Here is a 24002-nt window from a genome sequence, read left to right as displayed (position 1 = left end):
TAAAACAAATTATGAAATAATAGCCAATCAGCGTTGAGCTAAACTAACTGAGCTCAACTCTGAATGGTCCTGGTGTCAGAGTCTAGGTGATGTGGGTAAGGCGGAGTCAGGCGCAGGACACAGAGATGAGTAATAATAGTAACTTTACTCAAAAATAATCTTCCAACAAGGAGAACGAAAATCCAGAATCACATATACAAGACAACTGACAACAATAAACACGCACAAAACCATGATAGCTCCAGAAGGTTAAATAGGGAAATAATTCAAACGTAATGGGAACCAGGTGTGTACAATCAAGACAAAACAAATGGAAAAAGAAATGTAGTTCGGTGGAGGCTAGAAAGCCGGTGAAAGCTAGAAAGCTAGAAAGCTAGAAAGCCGAATAAGGAGAGGCACCAACTTCGGCGGAAGTCGTGAAACCTGGCCCACAAAAAAAAGAATTGGGCTTCACACAATACCATCGCATTAAAAGCATAACATAATTTACAGAAGATATTTGAAATGTTGCATCTCGTTTTGCGTTGTCCTCCGTTGGCTGGCTAGCTAGCTAAAGTCATCCCGTTCATAAATTAGCCATGGATGGAGATAGGGATTTAGACTTGACATTTGACTTAATTCTCTGCTCTGGCCATTGATTATAAATGTAATCCTGATCCAACCATTAATTCATACATTTTGCCTATGGCCTGAGTGGATGGAAGTTCAATATGTAGCTAGATGTAGAAGGCTACTGGCCTGGCGCATTATTGCTCATGAAAGGAAGTTAGGCTAGTGAGCAAGCATTTTATCCATGTAGCCTAGGACAACAAAAACTAAAAACATAGTTGACGTTTCGCTACAAGAAGGGTGAGCCAACCTGGTTTTTCTACTTGCATTCACACACGCACAACAATCACCATGGATAGCCACATCATATTTAGCTTACATTGATTGGACTAAATTGTTTTTGTATATTTTGGTTGTCTAACTAAGCATAGGTGATTTGATGATGTTGAAATGTTGATGATGATGAAATGGGAACAGTGGAGGCTGCTAATGTTTTCTTTTCGACATGCGGTGACTCTCCAAGGTTCTAAATCAATAGTCGGAAACATTAACTTGCTTGACCGTCCTGTATGTCATGTAACTGTTTGTTACATGCTTTGTGGTCTCCACCGGACAGATGTTGCTCTCCGGTTTATAGGTTGTAATCTTATTGATCAACGTCTCTACCAAATATTACCCAATTATCCACGTTAAAATGATGTGGTTTGCCCAGCGGGTAGTAAACATTTTATTTAACAGCTACTTACCAATAGACATACTACATGCATAGATCTCTTAAGTGTTGGTAACATTGCTGATATGGTTTGGCATGCTACAGTCGAGTGTCCCCATGATTTCCTACTTCAGTATGACGGTGTCTGTCTTCTCCCTGAGAAAAGCCATCATTCCATTCAGTGTCTGTCTGTCCAGAGTCCAGCTGTACTGGGGACTGTCTCCCTCAGAGGAGCAGGACACCCTCATCTCTACGTGGGACAGACACTCAGAGGACAGCTGAGGACAGGACACTGGCGCTGTGGAGGAATGAGAGTTGCTTCTACACCTGCATTGCTTGCTGTTTGGGGTTTTAGGCTGGGTTTCTGTACAGCACTTTGAGATATCAGCTGATGTACGAAGGGCTATATAAATAAATTTGATTTGATTTGATTTGAGTTAGAGTACAAAATCAACTACTTAAATTGTTGTAAATGTAATTGATTAGATGAATAATTACTTTAGATGAAATGGAAATATTTTTGATATAAAACACATTATGAATGAACAGTCACACTTAATAAACAGTTGTACTGTTTTTGCTCCCATATCCAATTAAACACATATTTCTAAAAGGTATTCAGGAGAATCATTCATTGGTGTGTTAGTAATCATAAGATTCCCATAGTTGATTAGGAAGGATGCTCTGGCTTTAATGGAATCATAGATTATCACTATAGGGTTTTTCATTTTGAGTATCTCTGTAGATATGCCAGTGGGGTCTTTCTTAATATGAGTTCAGATCCCATGGCATCAGTCATCATCTGGAGAGAGACAGTTCCTCCCAGAGCTTCATAACACTGAGATCCATACTCTCTACCAAGATCACAGTGGGTCTCCATACCTGAGGATAGAGTGACAATGTTGTCACAATTCTGACACAACTGGTATAATTCTTTATAATCTAATTATCTGATTCTGTGGCTAATAATGAGTGAACATGCTAATAATATAAAAGTAAAACATTATAATGCTCTAAATGTATAAAGAGAGAAATCAAGTACAAACGAGAAATGGACATTAACATGATCTTCTCTGGTATGGCATTAGTATGAATCTCTTTTGTCATAAATATGTCTTCCATACACCAATAATATATCTGCCATGATTGGGGGACACAAAACATTAAAGATTGACTTAGCCTAGCCATTTTTTTCAATGCAATAAAAGGACAACTACATAGGAAACCAAAACAAAGAATAAAATGACCATGAGACACTTCTGCTAACGTCACAAAAATTGACCAAACACAGCCTCACATATCTTCACAACGCAGCGCGCAACTTAGAAAATGAACCTACTGAACTTATACAAAATCCTACATTTTTTATCAGTCCTCTATTTTCTAAGAGTGTAATTTTGACATAAACCGATTCATAGGTTAGGACTCAGAGGAAAGAGGAAGAGCCTCAGAGTTTCACTTCTTAATTTAAACAGCCAGGCTGGCTACATGTCTTTTGTGTGATTATATCAGTGAAGAAGCAAAACGTGTTAAGTGAGGCTACTTTTAAGTGTGATGAAGATATGTTGGCACCTGAGAACATAACACCTCATTTGTTGTGTCAGGGCAGTGGTCAGCTCTCACACACTGCTGTCCAACACTGACATGAGGACACTACATTCTACGCAATTAGTGGGCTCTTTCACTCCATTTTAGAATGTTATCATTTGAAAAAGAAATGAACAAGTTAGAGAGAGATAGAAAGACAGGAATTTGAGAGGAGGAGATGTGAGAGAAATAAGAAGTGAAAAAGAGAGGACCAGCAGTGTTTCCCTAAACGTGGTTTGTGACTGGTGTTTTTGACAGGCTGCAACTGATTCCTTTTGGGTTACAGCTGTTGGCTAGACACAATAACATGACTTTATAATGGACTGGATATATGTTATATACTATAATGGATATAGCACTTTGTGCGGGCTCAAACCTTGTTGAATTGGGTTTCTTATTGGATGCAAAAAAAGATGTGCTTTAGAAAACAGTTTGAACCATTCTGCCATTGAGGATAGAATGAAAATTATAACGTTCTCAACAGAACCTCTTTCATAATTTCACTTATGGACCTTGTGACCAATATGATCATTTTACAAGTAAAATCATTAACAAACCTGTTTTGTAATGAATGACTGTTTATCACTGATTTTAGTCATAAAATGGAGATACAATTCTAATATATATAAGATACTGTATAAATGATTTTGCTTACAACAAGACAGTCCCACTACCCATTAGAAGACCGTACACAGCATGCATGTTGATTCATCTGTCACAACAAAGGCCCACGTCTTAGTATTTCCTGCAACCATTGACTCACAATGGGGGTCTCCACTTTGAATGACAAAAAAATGGACTCAGAATATTAGTCAAACTGTCACTAAAGCTGCTTTGTATTGTTTAGCTGTGTGCTGCTTTGTCTTGTTTAGCTGTGTTCTGCTTTGTATTGTTTAGCTGTGTGCTGCTTTGTATTGTTTAGCTGTGTGCTGCTTTGTATTGTTTAGCTGTGTTCTGCTTTGTATTTTTAGCTGTGTGCTGCTTTGTATTGTTTAGCTGTGTTCTGCTTTGTATTGTTTAGCTGTGTTCTGCTTTGTATTGTTTAGCTGTGTGCTGCTTTGTATTGTTTAGCTGTGTTCTGCTTTGTATTGTTTAGCTGTGTGCTGCTTTGTATTGTTTAGCTGTGTGCTGCTTTGTATTGTTTAGCTGTGTTCTGCTTTGTATTTTTTAGCTGTGTGCTGCTTTGTATTGTTTAGCTGTGTTCTGCTTTGTATTGTTTAGCTGTGTTCTGCTTTGTATTGTTTAGCTGTGTTCTGCTTTGTATTGTTTAGCTGTGTTCTGCTTTGTATTGTTTAGCTGTGTTCTGCTTTGTATTGTTTAGCTGTGTTCTGCTTTGTATTGTTTAGCTGTGTTCTGCTTTGTATTGTTTAGCTGTGTTCTGCTTTGTATTGTTTAGCTGTGTTCTGCTTTGTATTGTTTAGCTGTGTTCTGCTTTGTATTGTTTAGCTGTGTTCTGCTTTGTATTGTTTAGCTGTGTGCTGCTTTGTATTGTTTAGCTGTGTTCTGCTTTCATTTCATTGAGCGTCTGTAATGTGTCCCTTTAGAACATTTAGAAAGATACAATAGAGACAGGGTGTACTGAAAGATATTATATATAGCATATTAAAGCCGGGTTGTCTACACGTCTCAAGATCACTTTAGCCCATCATTGTAGGAAGTAGGAGACCTCAGAACTGATGACTTGAGATGTAGCCTATGACATTGTGATGTTTGACTGACGACACCTCAGCATTGGCTCTTCATGAAGGGAAGTGCTACAGTCTGTGTGATAACATTTCCTTCAGTGGACCCATAGAAAAGTCAGAATCCCTGCACATTGTTGCGGAATAGAAAGCCGACTCTAGATTTGATTTTAGATTGGAGATGTTTGATATGAGTCTGGAAGGAGAGTTAACAGTCTAGCCAGACACCTAGGTACTTATAGATGTCCACATATTCTAGGTCAGAACCATCAAGGGTGGTGATGCTAGTCGGGCGTGCGGGTGCAGGCAGCGAACGGTTGAAAAGCATGCATTTGGTTTTACTAGCGTTTAAGAGCAGTTGGAGGCCACGGAAGGAGTGTTGTATGGCATTGAAGCTTGTTTGGAGGTTAGATAGCACAGTGTCCAAGGAAGGGCCAGAAGTATACAGAAGTTAATGAGGAAGGATGTCCAAAATGTTTCAAAAGTAGTAGATAATGAGGTTCAACATGTTTTCTAAAAGCAGCTTGCTTTTATTTCTATGCATTCAAAATCACACAAATACATCTAATTAAAACACAAAGCTACAGAAAGAAACAATGTGCTTCAGTTCCCCATTTAAAAAGCCTTCCCAATATACAGTGTTATAACATGTCTTTCAGTGGGCCGCTGCACATATTCACTTAGTTTGTTGTGCTTTAAACAAAAAGAGGTAGATAATATGAAATGAGGTCCAGAATGTTTAAATAGTATTAGATCATGAGAAAGGAGGTCCAGAATGAGGTCATATACACCTCTCTTTATCTCTCTCTCTCTAAAATGTTTGTTTTCATTGGATTTTAAAAAAGGATTATCTCTATTTGAATTCTTTCTATATAGAATAGGCTACTTTATTGAAAATAGGTTGAAAACAAACAAGCAATTCCTTTTAATTGCTTTTTATAAAAAATAATTGCTTTTTCACCTAAATTAATACATGTTCAGAACACAAATGCAGCTGACAGTACTATCTTGTTTCTGGGGGTATACATTCTCTTTCTGACATAGTATTTATGATAGTCATTATGGTATTGCCCTGTATTGCCCTGTAGTGGTATAAAGATGGTCCAGTCTGTTTGTGGTGTATAGTCAACTCCTCTCTGTGTTTCTCCTTTGCCATTCCAAATATCTCATTTAGAGTTAAAAAGTTACTTAGAAACAGTTATTAAAGTATCACTCCACAGTGAACCAATCAAAAACAAAAATCACAGTCAGGTCTGAAAGGTCGGTGGCCCGACAATGATAGCAGTGCAATGACAGAAGAGGTGGCTACAGAGCATATACAGAATGGAACCAGGCAAACATATAGAGGCATCATCCCTTCATTAACAATAGCATCCAGGGGAACATATCTGACCTGCCGTAACATTTTCTGTGGCCCTCAACGGTAATTCAGTTCACAAACAAAAGGTCTATTAAAACACAACTTGATTTTTAATGGAATAAATGTATTTCCACATCAGTGCTGCAGGTGGCTACCGGTGGTTAGAGCATTGGGTCAGTAACCGAAAGGTTGCTAGATTGATTCCTCGCATTCTGCCCCTGAACAAGGCAGTTAACCCACTGTTCCTAGGTCATTGTAAATAAGAGTTTGTTCTTAACTGATTTGCCTAGTTATATAAAATTAGTATGTGTATATATGTGCCCTCTGTTCCCCATTGTCCTTGCTGATTATTGTTCCATGTCCGTTGGTCTTGTGAGTACCTGTGCTCTCTTGTATCGGCTTGCGTGTTACCATGTTAGTGTGCACTTGTTATTACAGGTCTCTTCCTGTGTATTGTTATTACGGGTCTCGTCCAGTGTATTTATTAGAGGGTTACACCTCACTCTTTGTTTGGGTTACAGCCCTGTGTTATATATGACATGTTTGTTTTGGGCTTCGTCCTCATCATGTTCATGACGTACGCTATTTTGGTTGGAGAAATAGAAAAACCCTATTTCGTATTCCTGCACCTGTCTCCTATCATTATACATCGTGACAGTCCAGTTGGTGGATATACATGATCGCAGTTTGTCTATTTTATTATCGATTGATTGTATGTTGGCTAATAGGACCGATGGTAAAGGTAGACTACCCTCCTTACAAGGCACCCAGACCTTCGTCCCCAATACCCCTGTCTCTTTCTCCTGTGAATGACGGGGATGAGGGTCTTGTCAGGCGTCTGAAATAAATCCATCCCGTCCTTCACGTTGAAGACAAAGTATTCCTCCAGCATGGGGTGAGAAATCGCTGTTCTGACATCTAGAAGCTTTTTTCGGTCATAAGACACAATGGCAGAAACATTATGTTCAAAATAACGCGAAAAAACATACATAATAGCACAATTGGTTATGGGATCGTAAAACGACAGTCATCTCCTTTGGTGCCATTCTGAAGGTCCAGAATAGTAAGTAAGTAGCTTGATTTGATTTCAATGGATTCAAAATCGCACAAATACCACATCAAATCAAAACATGATGAAGTTACAGTAAGAATGGAAGTGTCTGTTACAGTTCCCCAGCACTAATAAAAACATGTGGTCAAAATGCATCCTCTGTTTTTGTTTTCTAGAACCTTTTTGTATTCTTTTGAGCATTGATTAAATTAAGTGCATTATTTTTGCATTCCTTTTCATAGTTTTGAGTGCAGGTACTTTTTGAACTCTACATATTTGCTATCGCAAAATAAAAATCTGTTTGTGAAGGCCTTAGGTCACATTCGAATACAAAAGAAAATGTATTTTTCAAAAACACAATAGCATTTTCATTAGTTTATAAAAAACTGTATGTACAAATGAAAAACCGCTAAAACACTACAATTCAAGAGTTAAAATCCATTAAATAAATACCATCGCATAGATCATTCATTATTACTTTGTTAAGGGCAGGTCTGAAGGAACATTATGAAACTATGAAGACGTATGTCAAAATAACTAAATATGTGACTGTGCTTTGAGTTTGAGCTTGATTAAGAGTAAAACAGCAATAAGCAGTATAACATCATCATTAGTCGTGGTCTCCATGGCAACTTTCATGACATCAACACCCCTCTTAGAGTCCCACCGTGATCATCCTGAGAGACTGCAAACACTCTGCTTACTCACCATCATCTGGAGAGAGAGAAAAAGAGAGTGGGTGAGAGAGAGAGTGAGCGAGAGATAGAGAGAGGGGGGAGAGCGAATTAATAATAATAATACAATGTTACTTATCAGACAAAATACGTTAAACAAAGGTACAGTGATGCATTACTGACCTTGTTCTTGAGGACAGGTTTTCTTCTTGTAAAACCAGTATGATCCCAGACAGATTGTCAGCAGAAGGAAGACTTCAGCAAGTTGGAAATAAACAAACACATTGAACCCGGATCCTGGGGGACAGAAGGGAGACGATATAAGACCTAAATGAACTAATCAGCTAATTAATCAAATTCATAAAAATGAACTGCAGTAAGATCTGCTATCAACATAAAACCTACTAGCCCATGAGGAGATTTCTGCTGAATGTTCTGATGAAGGGAGACTGCAGTAAAATAATTTATTGTGTTGAGCAATTACTAAGGTTTCATGCCTCTTACCAGTGGTTGCCTCTATCACAGTTGTGGGGGCAACTGTTGTAGGGTATTATTAGCCTCAATCCCTGAAAACTTTGTCTCCTCAGTTTATTGTTTTTGAAAGTTTGCGACAGTGTTTCCTTGCAAAGTTTTATTTACATACTTTTTTACTTTGGATCCTGCATCGCGGTTAGCCTCAGCTGCTGGGACAGCTACAATCTGTCCTGGGATCCTTCCAGACCAAAAAGCCTGAAGTTGTTTACCGTAGCTTAGCTACTAGCCCACCTGTCCGGCACCGCCAGAGTCTCCTGCCTGTCTGGCATCGCCAGAGTCTCCCTCCTGTCCGGAGCCGCCAGAGCCGCCCGTCAGTCAGGAGCCGCCAGAGTCGCCCGTCAGTCCGGAGCCGCCATAACCGCCCGCCTGTCCGGCGCCGCCAGAGTCTCCTGCCTGTCTGGTGCCGCCAGAGTCTCCCATCAGTCTGGAGCAGCTAAAACCTCCTGCCTGTCCGGCGCCGCCAGAGTCTCCAGCCTGTCCGGCATCGCCAGAGTCTCCCTCCTGTCCGGAGCCGCCAGAGCCGCCCATCAGTCCGGAGCCGCCAGAGCCGCCCGTCAGTCCGGAGCAACCCTCGCCGCCCGCCTGTCCGGCGCCGGCAGAGTCTCCTGCCTGTCCGGCGCCGCCAGAGTCTCCTGCCTGTCCGGCGCTGCCAGAGTCTCCCGCCTGTCCGGTGCCTGCTGTAAGGGTCCCCAGTCCGGGGTCGGCGGCGAGGGTCGCCACTCCAGAGGTGCCACAGAAGTGGGCCAAGACTAAGGTGGAGTGGGGTCTACTTCCCGCACCAGAGCCGCAACCGCGGTGAAATGCCCACCCAGACCCTCCCCAATAGGTTCAGGTTTTGCGTCCAGAGTCCGCACCTTTGGGGGGGGTTACTGTCACGTACTGACTTTAGTTCCTTTTTTATGTCTCTATGTTGTTTTGGTCAGGGCATGAGTTGGGGTGGGCATTCTAGGTTTTGTTCTATGTTTTGTATTTCTGTGTTTAGCCTGGTATGGTTCCCGATCAGAGGCAGCTGTCATTCGTTGTCTCTGATTGAGAACCATACTTAGGTAACCTGTTCCCACCTAGTATTTGTGAGTAGTTGTTTCCTGTTTTGTGATTTGTCACCTGATAGGACTGTTTCGATTTTCGTTGTTTCACTTTGGTTATTTTGTATTCAGTGTTCAGTTATCTTTCATTAAAATGGACACTTACTACGCTGCGTTTTGGTCCGATCTTTCCTCATCAGATGAAGAAAATCGTTACAGCGGTATGACGGCTGTGTGGTCCCATGGTGTTTATACTTGAGTACTATTGTTTGTACAGATGAACGTGGTACCTTCAGGCATTTGGAAATTGCTCCCAAAAATGAACCACACTTGTGGAGGTCTAAAACTTTTTCTGGGGTCTTGGCTGATTTATTTGGATTTTCTCATGAAGCAAAGAAGCACTGAGTTTGAAGGTAGGCCTTGAAATACATCCACAGGTACACCTCCAATTGACTCAAATGATGTCAGTTAGCCTATCAGGAGCTTCTAAAGCCATGACATTGGAATTTTCCAAGCTGTTTAACCCCTCTGGTATATGTGGGACGCTAGCGTCCCACCTGGCCAAAAGCCAGTGAAAATGCAGAGCGCCAAATTCAAATCTAACTTTCATGAAATCACACATGCAAGATAGCAAATTAAAGCTTCACTTGATGTGAATCCAGGCAACATGTCAAATTTCAAAAAGGCTTCTCGGCAAAAGCAAACGATGCTATTATCTGAGGATAGCACCCCAGTAAACAAAGAGAGAGAAGCATATTTCAACCCTGCAGGCGCGACACAAAACGCAGAAATAAAAAATATAATTCATGCCTTACTTTTGACGAGCTTCTTTTGTTGGCACTCCAATATGTCCCATAAACATCACAAATGGTCCTTTTGTTCAATTAATTCCGTCGATATATATCCAAAATGTCAATTTATTTGGCGCGTTTTATCAAAAAAAACACAGGTTCCAACTTGCGCAACGTGACTACAAAAATATCTCAAAAGTTACCTGTAAACTTTGCCAAAACATTTCAAACTACTTTTGTAATACAACTTTAGGTATTATTTTACGTAAATAATTGATAGAATTGAAGACGGGATGATCTGTGTTCAATACAGGAGGAAAACAAACTGTAGCTAGCTTTCTGATCACGCGCCCCTAACAGTACACTTCAAGTGACCCTCGTTCTGAACAGTGCTACTTCTTCATTACACAAAGGAAAAACCTCAACCAATTTCTAAAGACTGTTGACATCCAGCGGAAGCGATAGGAACTGCAAGAAGGTCCCTTCGAAATCTGGATTCCCAATGAAATCCCATTGAAAAGAGAGTGACCTCAAAATAAAACATCTGAATGGTTCGTCCTCGGGGTTTTGCCTGCTAAATAAGTTCAGTTATACTCATAGACATGATTCAAACAGTTTTAGAAACTTCAGAGTGTTTTCTAATAATATGCATATCTTATCTTCTGGGGATGAGTTGCAGGCAGTTGAACTTGGGCATGCTTTTCATTCAAAATTCCGAATGCTGCCCCCTATCCTAGAGAAGTTAACAAACTATAGTTTTGGCAAGTCGGTTAGGACATCTACTTTGTGCATGACAAGTAATTTTTCCAACAATTGTTTATATACTGATTATTTCACTCTTTTACAATTCCAATGGGTCAGAAGTTTACATATACTAAGTTGACTGTGCCTTTAAGGGAAGTTGGGGGAGGGCCTTGTAGGCATCCCATAAGGGAGAATAACAGTGGTTGACCGTTTTAGCAGCGAAAGTACTACAGTCAGTGTGTTGAAAGAACTTCGGTTGCGTTTTCCTCAAATTTGCATTCGTAAAATCCCCAGCTACAATAAATGCGGCCTCAGGACATGTGGTTTCCAGTTTGCAAAATGTCTCATGTAGTTCCTTTAGGGCCGTCATGGTATCGGCTTGAATGGGAATATTCACGGCTGTGACTATAACTGAAGATAATTATCTTGGGAGGTAATACGGTCTGCATTTTATCGTGAGGTATACTAGGTCGGGTGAAGAAAATTACTTTTTCTACATTATCAGAATCACACCATGAGTAGTAAATCATGAAACATACACCACTGCATTTCTTCTTCCTGGAGAATTATTTTACCCTGTATGCACAATGTACTGAGAACCCAGCTGGCTGTATGGACGGGGACAGTATATCCAGAGAGAGCAATGATTCTGTGAAACAGAGTATGTTATGGTCCCTGATGTCTCTCTGAAAGGAGATCCTCGCCCTAAACTCGTCTACTTTATTGTCCAGAGACTGAACATTAGCAGGTAAAATACTCGGAAGCAGGGAATGGTATGCAAGCCTCCTGAGTCGAACTAGAAGTCCACTCCGAATACCTCTTCACCCTCGGCATCTTCTTGTTGCAGCCTCTGGGATAAGTTCAATTACCCTGGGTTACAAATAAAGGATCCAATTTGGGAAATTCCTGATCGTAATGCTGGTGATTTACCGCCTCTCTGATATGCAAAAGTTTTTTCCGGCTGTATGAAATGACACAAAAAAAAGTTCTAGGCTAATAAAATAAGAAATAGCACCCAAAAAAACAAAATACTGCAGAGTTGCTTAGGAGCTAGAAGCAGAGCTGCCATGTCTGTCGGCGCCATCTTGCAATCTGGCTTGATAATGTATGTGATATCAACAGAGAGGTATATTTTCTGGGTGATTTAAAATATTGGCTGGCTTTCAACAAGTTCCCCACAAAATCTTCAAACTGTAACTAGCGCCTGCAACCTGGTTCAGCTTACCAGGGTAGTTAACCTCTGATGGCTGGAGGCAGTATTGAGTAGCTTGGATGAATAAGGTTCCCAAAGTAAACGGCCTGCTGCTCAGTCTCAGTTGCAAATATTTGCATATCATTATTATTATTATTGGACAGAAAACACTCTAAAGTTTCTAAAACTGTTTGAATGATGTCTGTGAGTATAACAGAACTCATATGGCAGGCAAAATCCTGAGGAGAAATCAAAACAGGAAGTGAAAAATCTTGGTATGAAAAGCTTGGTATGAATTCACCACAGTTCCCATTGATATCCCATTGAGATATTAATGATGTTGCACTTCGAGGGCTTCCACTAGATGTCAACCGTCTATAGAAATTTGAATGAGACTTCTACTGTGTTGTGGGACTTAATGAGAGCAGAATGTATCAGGTGACTGGCAGTCAGCTATTTTCTGATCACGCGCGTTCCTCATGGTATCCACTTGCGTTCCATTGCTCATCAAGACACAAAGGAATACTCCGGTTGGAACTTTATTGAAGCTATATGTTAAAAAATCATAATGATTTATTCTGTACTTAGTTTGAAATATTTCTTCGACCTGTAATATAACTTTTTGAAGTTTTTGTCCGACGTAACGCTGACCAGAATGAGCATTTGGATATGTATACCAAACACGCTAAAAAAAGGAGGTATTTGGACATCAATAACGCACATTATCGAACAAAACAAACATTTATTGTGGACCTGGGATTCCTGGGAGGCTTTCTGATGAAGATCATCAAAGGTAAGGGAATATTTATCATGTAAATTCTTGTTTATGTTGACACCAACATGGCGGCTATTTTGACTATTTTTCTGAGCGCCGTCTCAGATTATTGCATGGTTTGCTTATTCCGTAAAGTTTTTTTGAAATCAGACACAGCGGTTGCATTAAGGTATATCTATAAACAGCACAGGAATTAAATCATCATCATGTATCACATCTTTACTAAATTAGCAGAAATTTGCTTTAAAGCAGTTTAAAAATCCATTGGATGTAGTGATCACAATATAGTAGCCACATATCGGAAAACCAAAGTTCCAAATGGTGGGCCTAATATAGGGTATAAGAGGTCATACGATAAGTATTGTAGTGATTCTTATGTTGATGGTGTAAAAAAGATTTGCTGGTCTGTGGTGCAATGAGGAGCAACCAGACGCTGCACTTGACACATCTATGAAATTGCTTATTCCAGTTACGAATAAGCATGCACCCATTAAGAAAATGACTGAAGAAATGTTAAATCCCCTTGGATTGGCGAGAAATTGAAAAATGGTATGGCTGAGACGGATGTTGCAAAAGGAATGGCAAATAAGTCTGGCAGCACAACTGGTTGGCAAACGTACTGCAAATTGAGAAGTCATGTGAAAAAATTCATAATAATAAGAAGAATCTATACCATGAAACAAATATATATGACATAAACATTGATAGTAATAACCTTTGGAACACCTTAAATGAAATGTTGGGCAAAAAAGGCGAACTCAGCTCCAACATTCTTTGAATCAGATGGCTCATTCATCACAAAACCCACTGATATTTCCAACTACTTTAATGATTTCTTAATTGGCAAGATTAGCAAACTTATACATGACATGCCAGCAACAAATGCCAACACTACACATCCAAGCATAACTGAACAAATTATGAAAGACAAGCATTGTAATTTTGAATTCGTAAAGTGAGTGTGGAAGAGGTGAAAAAATGATTGTTGTCTATCAACAATGACAAGCCACCGGCGTCTGACAACTTGGATGGAAAATGACTGAGGATAATAGCGAACAATATTGCCTCTCCTATTTGACATATTGTTCATCTAAGCCTACTAGAAAGTGTGTACCCTCAGGCCTGGGGAGAAGCAAAAGTTATTCCACTACCCATAGTAAAAAAAATAAAAGATTTGAGCCAGTGAAAAAAAACCTTTACTGGCTCAAATAGCCAATGTGTCTATGTATGCAGATGACTCAACACTATATCCACGTCAGCTACTACATCGATTGAAATGACTGCAACAATTAACAAAAAGCTGCAGTTAGTTTCAGAATGGTTGGCAAGGAATAAGTTTGTCCTAAATATTTCAAAAACTAAAAGCATTGTATTTGGGACAAATCATTCACTAAACCTCAACTAAATATTGCAATGAATAGTGTGGAAATTGAGTAAATTGAGGCGACTAAACTGCTTGAAGTAACACTGGATTGTCTGGCCCTTAAATGTAAATGTTAAACTAACATTAATAATATGCATGTCAATCTCTCATGGCTCAAAGTGGAGGAGAGATTTACTTCATCACTACCTGTTTTTGTAAGAAGTGTTGACAAGCTGTTTAACTTCTTTGGGGTAGGGGGCAATATTGGGTAGCTTGGATGAAAAACGTCCCCAAATGAAGCTGCCTGCTACTCAGCCGTAAAAGCTAGAATATGCATATAATTAGAAAATCTGGATAGAAAACACTCTGGAGTTTCTAAAACTGTTTGAATGATGTCTGTGAGCATAACATAACTCATACAGCAGGCAAAAACCTGAGAAAAAAATCCAAGCAGGAAGTGGGAAATCTGAGGTTTGTAGTTTATCACCTCAGCCCCCATTGAAGATACCGTGTGATATTAGTTATGTTTCACTTCCCAAGGCTTCTACTAGATGTCAACAGTATTTAGAACCTATTTTGAGGATTATACTCTAAAGGAGGGGCTCATAAGGGCTCCTTGAGGTAGTGGTCTGGCAGAGTGCCACAGCCTCGGTCTGGCGCGCTCACGTGAAAGGTAGCTACGTTCCACTTCATTTGTACAGACATAGGAATTGTCCGGTTGGAAAATTAATGAAGTTTTATGTTAAAAACATCCTAAAGATGTATTCCATACTTGGTTTGGAATGTTTCTACGGGCTGTAACTGAACTTTTTTAACTTTTCGTCCGACGTTCGGCGCGACCTGAACGCACTTTTGGATTTGTTTATCAAACGCCCTAACAAAAGAAGATATTTGGACATAACTGATGGACATTATCGAAATCAAGCATTTATGGTGGAACTGGGATTCCTGGGAGTGCATTATGATGAAGATAATCAAAGGTAAGTGAATATTTCAAATTCTATTTCTGAGTAATGTTTACTACCCAATATGTCGGGTATCTTTTGGGCTTTTTTGTTGTCTAAAGGCTGTACTCAGATTATTGCATCGCTTTCTTTCTCCGTAAAGCTTTTTTGAAATCTGACACAGCGGTTGCATTAAGGAGAAGTTTATTTAGTTCCATGTATAATAGTCGTATCTTTATCAATGTTTATTATGAGTATTTCTGTAAATTGATGTGGCTCTCTGCACAATCACCGCGTGTTTTAGAACTACTGAAAGTAAAGCGCCAATGTAAACTCAGATTTTGTTGTATAAATATGAACTTTATCAAACAACACATGCATGTTATGTGTAACATGAAGTCCTATGAGTGTCATCTGATGAAGATCTTCAAAGGTAAGTGATTAATCTTATCTCTATTTCTGGTTTTTGTGACTCCTCTCTTTGGTTGGAAAGATGTCTGTGTTTTTCTGTGACCTAATATAATCATTTGTGGTGCTTTCGCTGTAAAACCTTTTTGAAATCAGACACTGTGGCTGGATTAATGAGAATTTTATCTTTAAAAATGTGTAAAATATTTGTATGCTTGAGAAATTTTAATTGTGAGATTTAGTTTTTTTGAATGTGGCACCCTGCAATTTCCCTGGCTGTTTCGGGGGGGGTTCCGCTAGCGGTTATGGAACTGTGGCTACTGTAAGAGACACACACACAGGCACAGACAAACGCACACAAACGCTAGCACATGCACTCTACACACACATACATTGTAATATTGTTGTATGGTCTTATTCTACATTTTGTATTGTAGATATGTAGTGGTGTAATAATGTTATATGACTTGCTGTTTATTTTTCGTTCCTTAATGTGTTTGGACTCCAAGAAAACTAGCTGCTGCCTTGGCAACAGCTAATGAGGATCCCTAATAAATAACAATTAATACAGTTAACATACAGTATATAAACCCTGGTGGCAATAAAACATTTAAAGGAATCACAAATGTGAGTTGCGATGTGCCAAATGCTATGATGCTGCTACTTCAAGAGGGTCGTTCTGTGAAATGAGTCCCTTTTGGGTAGTGTAACCTGAAAATTAATCACTAATCTCTCGAGTGGCTAGATGTTCTTTACCATTTGGCCATCAGATTTGCCACCGATGCTCCTTATAGGACACATCACTGCACTCTATACTCCTGTAAACTGGTCACCTCTGTAAACTGGGCATCTCTCAAGACCCACTGGTTGATGCTAATTTATAAAACCCTCTTAGGCCTCACTCCTGTTTATCTGAGATATCTACAGCAGCCCACATCCTCCAGATACAACACCGGCTCTGCCAGTCACATTCTTTAAAAAGTCCTCAAAGCACACACATCCCTGGGTCGCTCCTCTTTTCAGTTCACTGCAGCTAGCGACTAGAACGAGCTGCAACAAACACTCAAGCTGGACAGTTTTATCTCAATCTCTTCATTCAAAGACTTAATCTTGGACACTCTTACTGACAGTTGTGGCTGCTTTGTGTGATGTATTGTTGTCTCTACCTTCAAGCCCTTTGTGCTGTTGTCTGTGCCCAATAATGTTTGTACCATGTTTTGTGCTGCTACCATGTTGTGTTGCTACCAAGTTGTTGTTATGTTGTGTAGCTACCATGCTGTGTTGTCATGTGTTGCTGCCTTGCTATATTGTTGTCTTAGGGTCTCTCTTCATGTAGTGTTGTGTTGTCTCTCTTGTTGTGATGTGTTTGGTCCTTTATTTATATTGTATATTTGTATTAATTTTAACCCCAGGCCCCCGTCCCCGCAGGAGGCCTTTTTTGCCTTTTGGTAGGCCGTCATTGTAAATAAGAATTTCTTCTTTAACTGACTTGCCTAATTAAATAATACTAAGGTCTGCCTAATAAGGTTAAAAAAATATGTTTTTAACAATCACATGAAATAAAGACAAATCACCAGAAATTACTTTGGCAAAACAACAAAATAAGGCTTTACAATAATGGTGAACACTTGGGAGACATTTTGGGATTAAGTGGGTTAAAATGTTCCTAGAGGTCACAGAGGGTGACAGAGGGACACGTCAAAATGCTGCATTTTCAATTCTTCAGCAATTCAAGTAAATACACAACATTTTCCGATTTGATACTGATAAACACTTAAAGAGCTTCAGCTAGCCACTTAAATCGAGAGATCATTTACAGATTAACAATGTAGCCTAGTACTTGAGCTCAACTCTTTATAAATATTTAAAAAATCTGAGATATTTTATTCTCCATGTGGTCTAGATTGAAGAAAATATCAATTAGGGACTCATTTTGTGGAACGATCCTAGAGGTCATGATGTCCATCATAATAATAATAATAATCATCATCATGTAGCCTAGTACTTGAGCTCAACTCTTTATAAATATAAAAAAAATCTGAGATATTTTATTCTCCATGTGGTCTAGATTGAAGAAAATATCAATTCATTTTGTGGAACGATCCTAGAGGTCATGATGTCCATCATAATAATAATAATCATCATCATCAATATCAACATTATCCCTTACCAGTGGAGGTTTTACTGGTGGGGGCCTCAGTCACAGTCGCCACTGTTGTAGACTCAACACATAGGGTAATCACCCACTCTGATATCTTTGTCCCGTTGGATAAGGTGCAGTTAACATATATCAGCCCTGTATGCAATCCAAACAACAGTGATCACATTCGTATCTGAAATACATGTAAATACTGGCAAATGGATAGTGCTGTTTTGAAACAGGTCAATTCTTATTGATATTATGTCTCAATGATCATTATAATCATCATTAATCATTGATATTGTTGATCAGAATGCATTTTTAATAAAGTAAATTAAACAGTAGATTACCTGGACAGTGTGAGATTCTCCTGCTGACAGTATTACGGTTGATGTTGTTTCTGACGGTACAGGTGAGATCTCCTGACAGGCCTTTCTTCAGAGTGATGGTGTTTGTCTTATTATCAGGAGGGGCATCAGTGTCGTTCAGCGTCTGTCCATCCAGAGTCCAGCTGTACTGGGGACCATCCCCCTCAGAGGAGCAGGACACCTTCATCTCTCCATGAGACAGACACTCAGAGGACAGCTGAGGACTGGACACTGGAGCTGTGGGGGAAGAAGGATATGTAACTGTAGTAAGAGGGAAAAACACATTACAACACAACACCAGCCATTCTTCTTTAAAGCCACAGAAACTACTGTAGTCAACAGGAGCAGCAGATTCATGACACACAATGACTGTATTTCAAATAACCAACAGATGATTTAATGTTGATGGATGTGGTTATGACTCTATGTACCAACTACAGTAGACTATGAAAATAAAAATGACTCCTGTTGAATGACTACACACAAAATGCATTTCTCATTATTTTGATTATTATGCAGTCACATATGTGTAGTTTAGCCAGAGCAATATGTAGAGCTTGTGAAAGTTATCATTTGTAAAATATTCTTTGGCAAGTAAGTTATTTACCTTCGATGAACAGTTGTAGTCCTATGGTCCCTGTTGTTTTCCCTTCTGAATCATATTTTATGAGCAGGTATTCACCAGAATCATTCCTTTGTGTGTTATTTAACCTAAATGTCCCATTGTTTATAAAGAAGTGTACTCGGTCTTTAATGGGGGTGTCTCTTGTTACCAGTGTGGCCTTCATTTTCAGCATCTCTGTTTTAGCACCAGTTGAGCCTTTATAAAATGAGTAGTGACTATATGCCATGGTATCAGTCAGCTGGAGATAGACAGTTCCTCCCAGAGCTCCATAACACTGAGATCCATCTTCTCTAGCATCACAGGAAGTTTCCAAGCCTGAAGATCAAGAAGAAAAATAGACACTGTAGTGACTATCATTGTTCTAACCCATGTCAAGTCATGTATCATTTTACAGATGAGGGTACAAGCGGCTAACAGTATAACCAAACCAACAGCATCAACGTGATAGGGATCATTAAGTCAGTGATCATTATCATGGGACAATGAGTAAAGAGACAACTGTCTTCTACCTTGTTCTGAATATTGTCTATCACCATCCGTCATTGCTGCTACATGTATAGAAGACTACTGATATTATATTCTGCATAAAAGAAGAGGGAAACCAACACATATAAAGATGTTTCTTACCATGAGACACTCCTGCTGACATCACCAACAGTCCTAAAACAGCCTCCATGTCTCTTTACTACGCAAAGTCCTCTATTTTCTATTCAGAGCTGAATTTGTGTTACGGCACAAACAAAACCAATGCAAGGAAAGTATGAGAGATATCTGTTCCTGCCACTCAGAAGACCTGAACCAGTTTGTGACAAGCAAAAGAAGAAGTGAAACTTTGACCCTATTCATAGGTTCTGACTCAGAGGAAAGAGTACGAGCCCCATCAGAGCCCCATAAGTCTCACTTATTCATTATACAAACCACCAGGATGGCTTCATGTCTCATGTGTGATAGATTTAGAACAGTTTTTTTAATTTTGCGGAAATTATATAAAAAATAAAAACACAAATATTACATTGACGTAAGTATTCAGACCCTTTACTTAGTACTTTGTGGAAGCACCTTTGGCAGCGATTACAGCCTTGAGTCTTCGTCTTCTTGAGTAGGACGCTACACGCTTGGCATACCTGTATTTGGGGAATTACTCCCATTCTTCTCTGCAGATCCTCTCAAGCTCTGTCAGGATGGACGGGGAGCATCGCTGCAGAGCTATTTTCAGGTCTCTCCTAGGGCTGTTGCGGTGACTGTATTACCACCACACTGGCGGTCATGAGTAATGAAGGCAGTCAAATTCCACATGACCTGTTTAGTCACGGTAATTAGGCTTCTCCAATCTCTTATGCTGCTGCTGGTCATTAGTAGCCAACCAAACTTGCTAACTGCCTTGTACTCAGCATTCTATTGTCCCTCTAATCACTCTGACATCAATGCAAATGTATTCAAAAATCGAATCAAACGCTTCATGAGAGCCCATGAGCTCATGTTCCGCAACATTTTTATAGGCTATGCAATTGCGGGTGAAAACAGAGTGATGGTCGTTAATAAAAAGATGAGGATCCCATCAGCTTTCTATAGGCCTCCTATATTTATTTCTCAACTTTCCTAATATTAATCACATTGCCTATATTTACAACAGGGGTATCGCCTACCTGGCTGGCATGAAAATAAACCACGGGGATAAGTGTCCTTCATTCCCTATGTAAGTGCAGAGATGACATGTATTTCTCCCGCTGCCACTGTTTCAATACAGGTGCATAATAATGGTCTAAATCAAAACAAATGTCACACATATATTATTTAGTATATGTAAAGACAATATTAAATCAAGAAAAGCTGATCCACCCCCTAAAATAATTATATAATAATGAAAAAAATGAAATGTGAAAAATATACATATATATAAATAAATTAAGTAAAGTTTGATGGTTGACAATTAGCCTGTCACTTGTGAATGATGCCCATTATGAGAATGTTATGACCGGTGTGTAGTGGGTGAGAAGTCAGGCGCAGGAAGCAGAGAGTTCAGGGTAGTGCTATACTTTTAATGAACAAAACCGGTGAACATACACCAACCCCACAGAACACAGGGCGCACACCAAAACAAATGCCCCAAACACGGGGGACTTAAACAGTCCAGCAAAACCCAAGAAACTGGGAAAACCGTGACACACAGACGTGTACACACGTACACCAAACAATCCCGCACAACCAGTAGGTGGGCCTACTGGATAATAAAGCCCAACCAATCAGCCTAAAATGAACACAGGTGAAACCAATAAACAGAAAAGGGGGAAAGGGATCAGTGGCAGCTAGTAGGCCGGTGACGACGACCGCCGAGCACCACCCGAACAGGAAGGGGAGTCGTGACAGAGAAACAATTGATTTTTTTTGCAACTTTTTCAAAACATAGTCGCACACCTCATGTAGCCTAGCCCATAGGACTAAATGCTTAAATAGGATTTTTTATCACATCTAAAGTTGCCAAATAACATCTTAAAATAAAGTGCATTAATCCACTTTACAAGGGGTGTTGAGCCTAACTGGCATATATATGCAGTTTGTGAGTTTCATGTTTGGGGAAGATCATTTTCACCATAAAAATGCACCTTTACAATAAAAGCATTACATGCATAATTACAATTGCGGTCACTTTTGATCATGGTGTTTTCTGCTAATGGAACATTTGTGCTTATAGCCTAGTACCATTGCTGCGCTTATAATGTGAAGAAATAGCCTAATACTAATCAACATTTTAAGATAAACGTTCTGATCTGTTGTGGCAGCCACATTGCATAAAATCTTTATTTTTATGTGAGCGTTAATTCGATTTGAGATCGATAGTATCCCACAACTGTACCAGACTATGTTTGGGATATTTATTTCTCGCACAGATTAGAATAGGTCGACTTTTGTACTGTGGGGGATAGTAGACTGATATAGGCTAGTGGTTTTGCTTTTCGTTAGGCCTACTCATCTTGCTGGCTGAAAAAAAGTTATTTTGGACAGTTCTTCCAATATCCTCAATATGCACCTCGGAATTGGATAAGGATGCACGCAGTTGGTGTCTGTCTTCCCTTGTACAGTCTTGTCCAAAAGTTTTGAGAATGACGCAAATTTTATTTTCACAAAGTCTGCTGCCTCAGTTTGTATGATGGCAATTTGCATATACTCCAGAATGTTATGAAGAGTGATCAGATGAATTTAAATTAATTGCAAAGTCCCTCTTTGCCATGAAAATTAACTGAATAGGTCGACTTTTGTACTGTGGGGGATAGTAGACTGATATAGGCTAGTGGTTTTGCTTTTCGTTAGGCCTACTCATCTTGCTGGCTGAAAAAAAGTTATTTTGGACAGTTCTTCCAATATCCTCAATATGCACCTCGGAATTGGATAAGGACGCACGCAGTTGGTGTCTGTCTTCCCTTGTACAGTCTTGTCCAAAAGTTTTGAGAATGACGCAAATTTTATTTTCACAAAGTCTGCTGCCTCAGTTTGTATGATGGCAATTTGCATATACTCCAGAATGTTATGAAGAGTGATCAGATGAATTTAAATTAATTTCAAAGTCCCTCTTTGCCATGAAAATTAACTGAATCCCCCAAAAACATTTCCACTGCATTTCAGCCCTGCCACAAAAGGACCAGCTGGCATCATGTCAGTGATTCTCTCGTTAACACAGGTGTGAGTGTTGACGAGGAAAAGGCTGCAGATCACTCTGTCATGCTGATTGAGATCGAATAACAGACTGGAAGCTTGGAATCATTGTTCTTCCTCTGTCAAACATGGTTACCTGCAAGGAAACACGTGCCGTCATCATTGCTTTGCACAAAAAGGGCTTCACAGGCAAGGATATTGCTGTCAGTAAGATTGCACTTAATTCAACCATTTATCGCATCATCAAGAACTTCAAGGAGAGCGGTTCAATTGTTGTGAAGAAGGCTTCAGGGCACCCAAGAAAGTCCAGCAAGTGCCAGGACCGTTTCCTAAAGTTGATTCAGCTGCGGGATCGGGGCACCACCAGTACAGAGCTTGCTCAGGAATGTCAGCAGGCAGGTGTGAGTGCATCTGCACACACAGTGAGGAGAAGACTTTTGGAGGATGGCCTGGTGTCAAGAAGGGCAGCAAAGAAGCAACTTCTCTCCAGGAAAAACATCAGGGACAGACTGATATTCTGCAAAAGGTACAGGGATTGGACTGGAGAGGACTGGGGTAAAGTCATTTTCTCTGATGAATCCCCTTTCGTTTTGGTTGGGGCATCCGGAAAAAGCTTGTCCGGAGAAGACAAGGTAAGCGCTACCATCAGTCCTGTGTCATGCCAACAGTAAAGCATCCTGAGACCATTCATGTGTGGGGTTGCTTCTCAACCAAGGGAGTGGGCTCACTTACAATGTTGTCTAAGATCACAGCCATGAATAAAGAATGGTACCAACACATCCTCCGAGAGCAACTTCTCCCAACCATCCAGGAACAGTTTGGTGACGAAAAATGCCTTTTCCAGCATGATGGAGCACCTTGCCATAAGGCAAAAGTGATAACTAAGTGGCTCGAGGAACAAAACATCGATATTTTGGGTCCATGGCCAGGAAAGTCCACAGACCTTAATCCCATTGAGAATTTGTGGTCAATCCTCAAGAGGTGGGTGGACAAACAAAAACCCACAAATTCTGACAAACTCCAAGCATTGATTATGCAAGAATGGGCTGCCATCACTCAGGATGTGGCCCATAAGTTAATTGACAGCATTCCAGGGCGGATTGCAGAGGTCTTGAAAAAGAAGGATCAACACTGCAAATATTGACTCTTTGCATCAACTTCATGTAATTGTCAATAAAAGCCTTTGACACTTATGAAATGCTTGTAATTATACTTCAGTATTCCATAGTAACATCTGACAATAACATCTAAAGATACTGAATTAGCAAACTTTGTGGAAATTAATATTTGTGTCATTCTCAAAACGTTTGGCCACGACTGTCGCCTGTGAGAAAGACGTGATCACGTGACGTAGAGCCATGTAAGTGAGAGACGCTTCAAATTGGCAGCACACTCAGGGAGACGGGCACAACGCAGCACTGCGGGCAAAAAGGCAAATATATAATATTATATTAACTCTATCTTGAACTGCATTGTTGGTTAATAAGGGTTTGTAAGTAAGAATTTTACAGTAAGGTGAAATACCTGTTGTATTTGGCACGTGACACATTTTATTTTATTCGGGAGGAGTTGGGAGGAGATATTGGCTGGGAAGGGATCCTGGACTTGGGAGGAAATCCTGGCAGGACAGGATCGCCTTCCGTGGTGGCAGACGCGAGGAGAGAAGGGAGGACAGTGATGACGCCGTGGTTTGCCCTAAGGAGCGTGTTATAATGCCACCTGAGCCAGCTCTCCGTACTCGTCCTGAGGAGCGTGCTATCAGTCTGGTAAAATCTGTGCCGGCTCCACGCATCAGGTCTCCAGTACGCCTTCTCAGCCCTGTACGTC

The 24002-nt window shown here is 40.0% G+C and overlaps 1 protein-coding gene across 1 annotated transcript; it reads right to left on the bottom strand.

The window, feature by feature from the left end:
* Positions 1–7258: 7258 nt before the first annotated feature.
* Positions 7259–19330, bottom strand: LOC112256100. Its single transcript, XM_024429089.2, has 6 exons — positions 19152–19330; positions 18507–18839; positions 17882–18136; positions 17562–17687; positions 7799–7912; positions 7259–7655 (listed from the first exon to the last, which is right to left on the bottom strand). The coding sequence occupies exons 1-6, from the start codon at positions 19198–19200 to the stop codon at positions 7642–7644; spliced, it is 891 nt and encodes a 296-aa protein (XP_024284857.2). The 5' UTR covers positions 19201–19330; the 3' UTR covers positions 7259–7641.
* Positions 19331–24002: the final 4672 nt, after the last annotated feature.

This window comes from Oncorhynchus tshawytscha, linkage group LG08 (assembly GCF_018296145.1).
Source record: "Oncorhynchus tshawytscha isolate Ot180627B linkage group LG08, Otsh_v2.0, whole genome shotgun sequence".
In the NCBI taxonomy this organism is placed as follows: Eukaryota; Metazoa; Chordata; class Actinopteri; order Salmoniformes; family Salmonidae; genus Oncorhynchus; species Oncorhynchus tshawytscha.
This window is presented reverse-complemented; position numbering and strand designations above follow the sequence as displayed.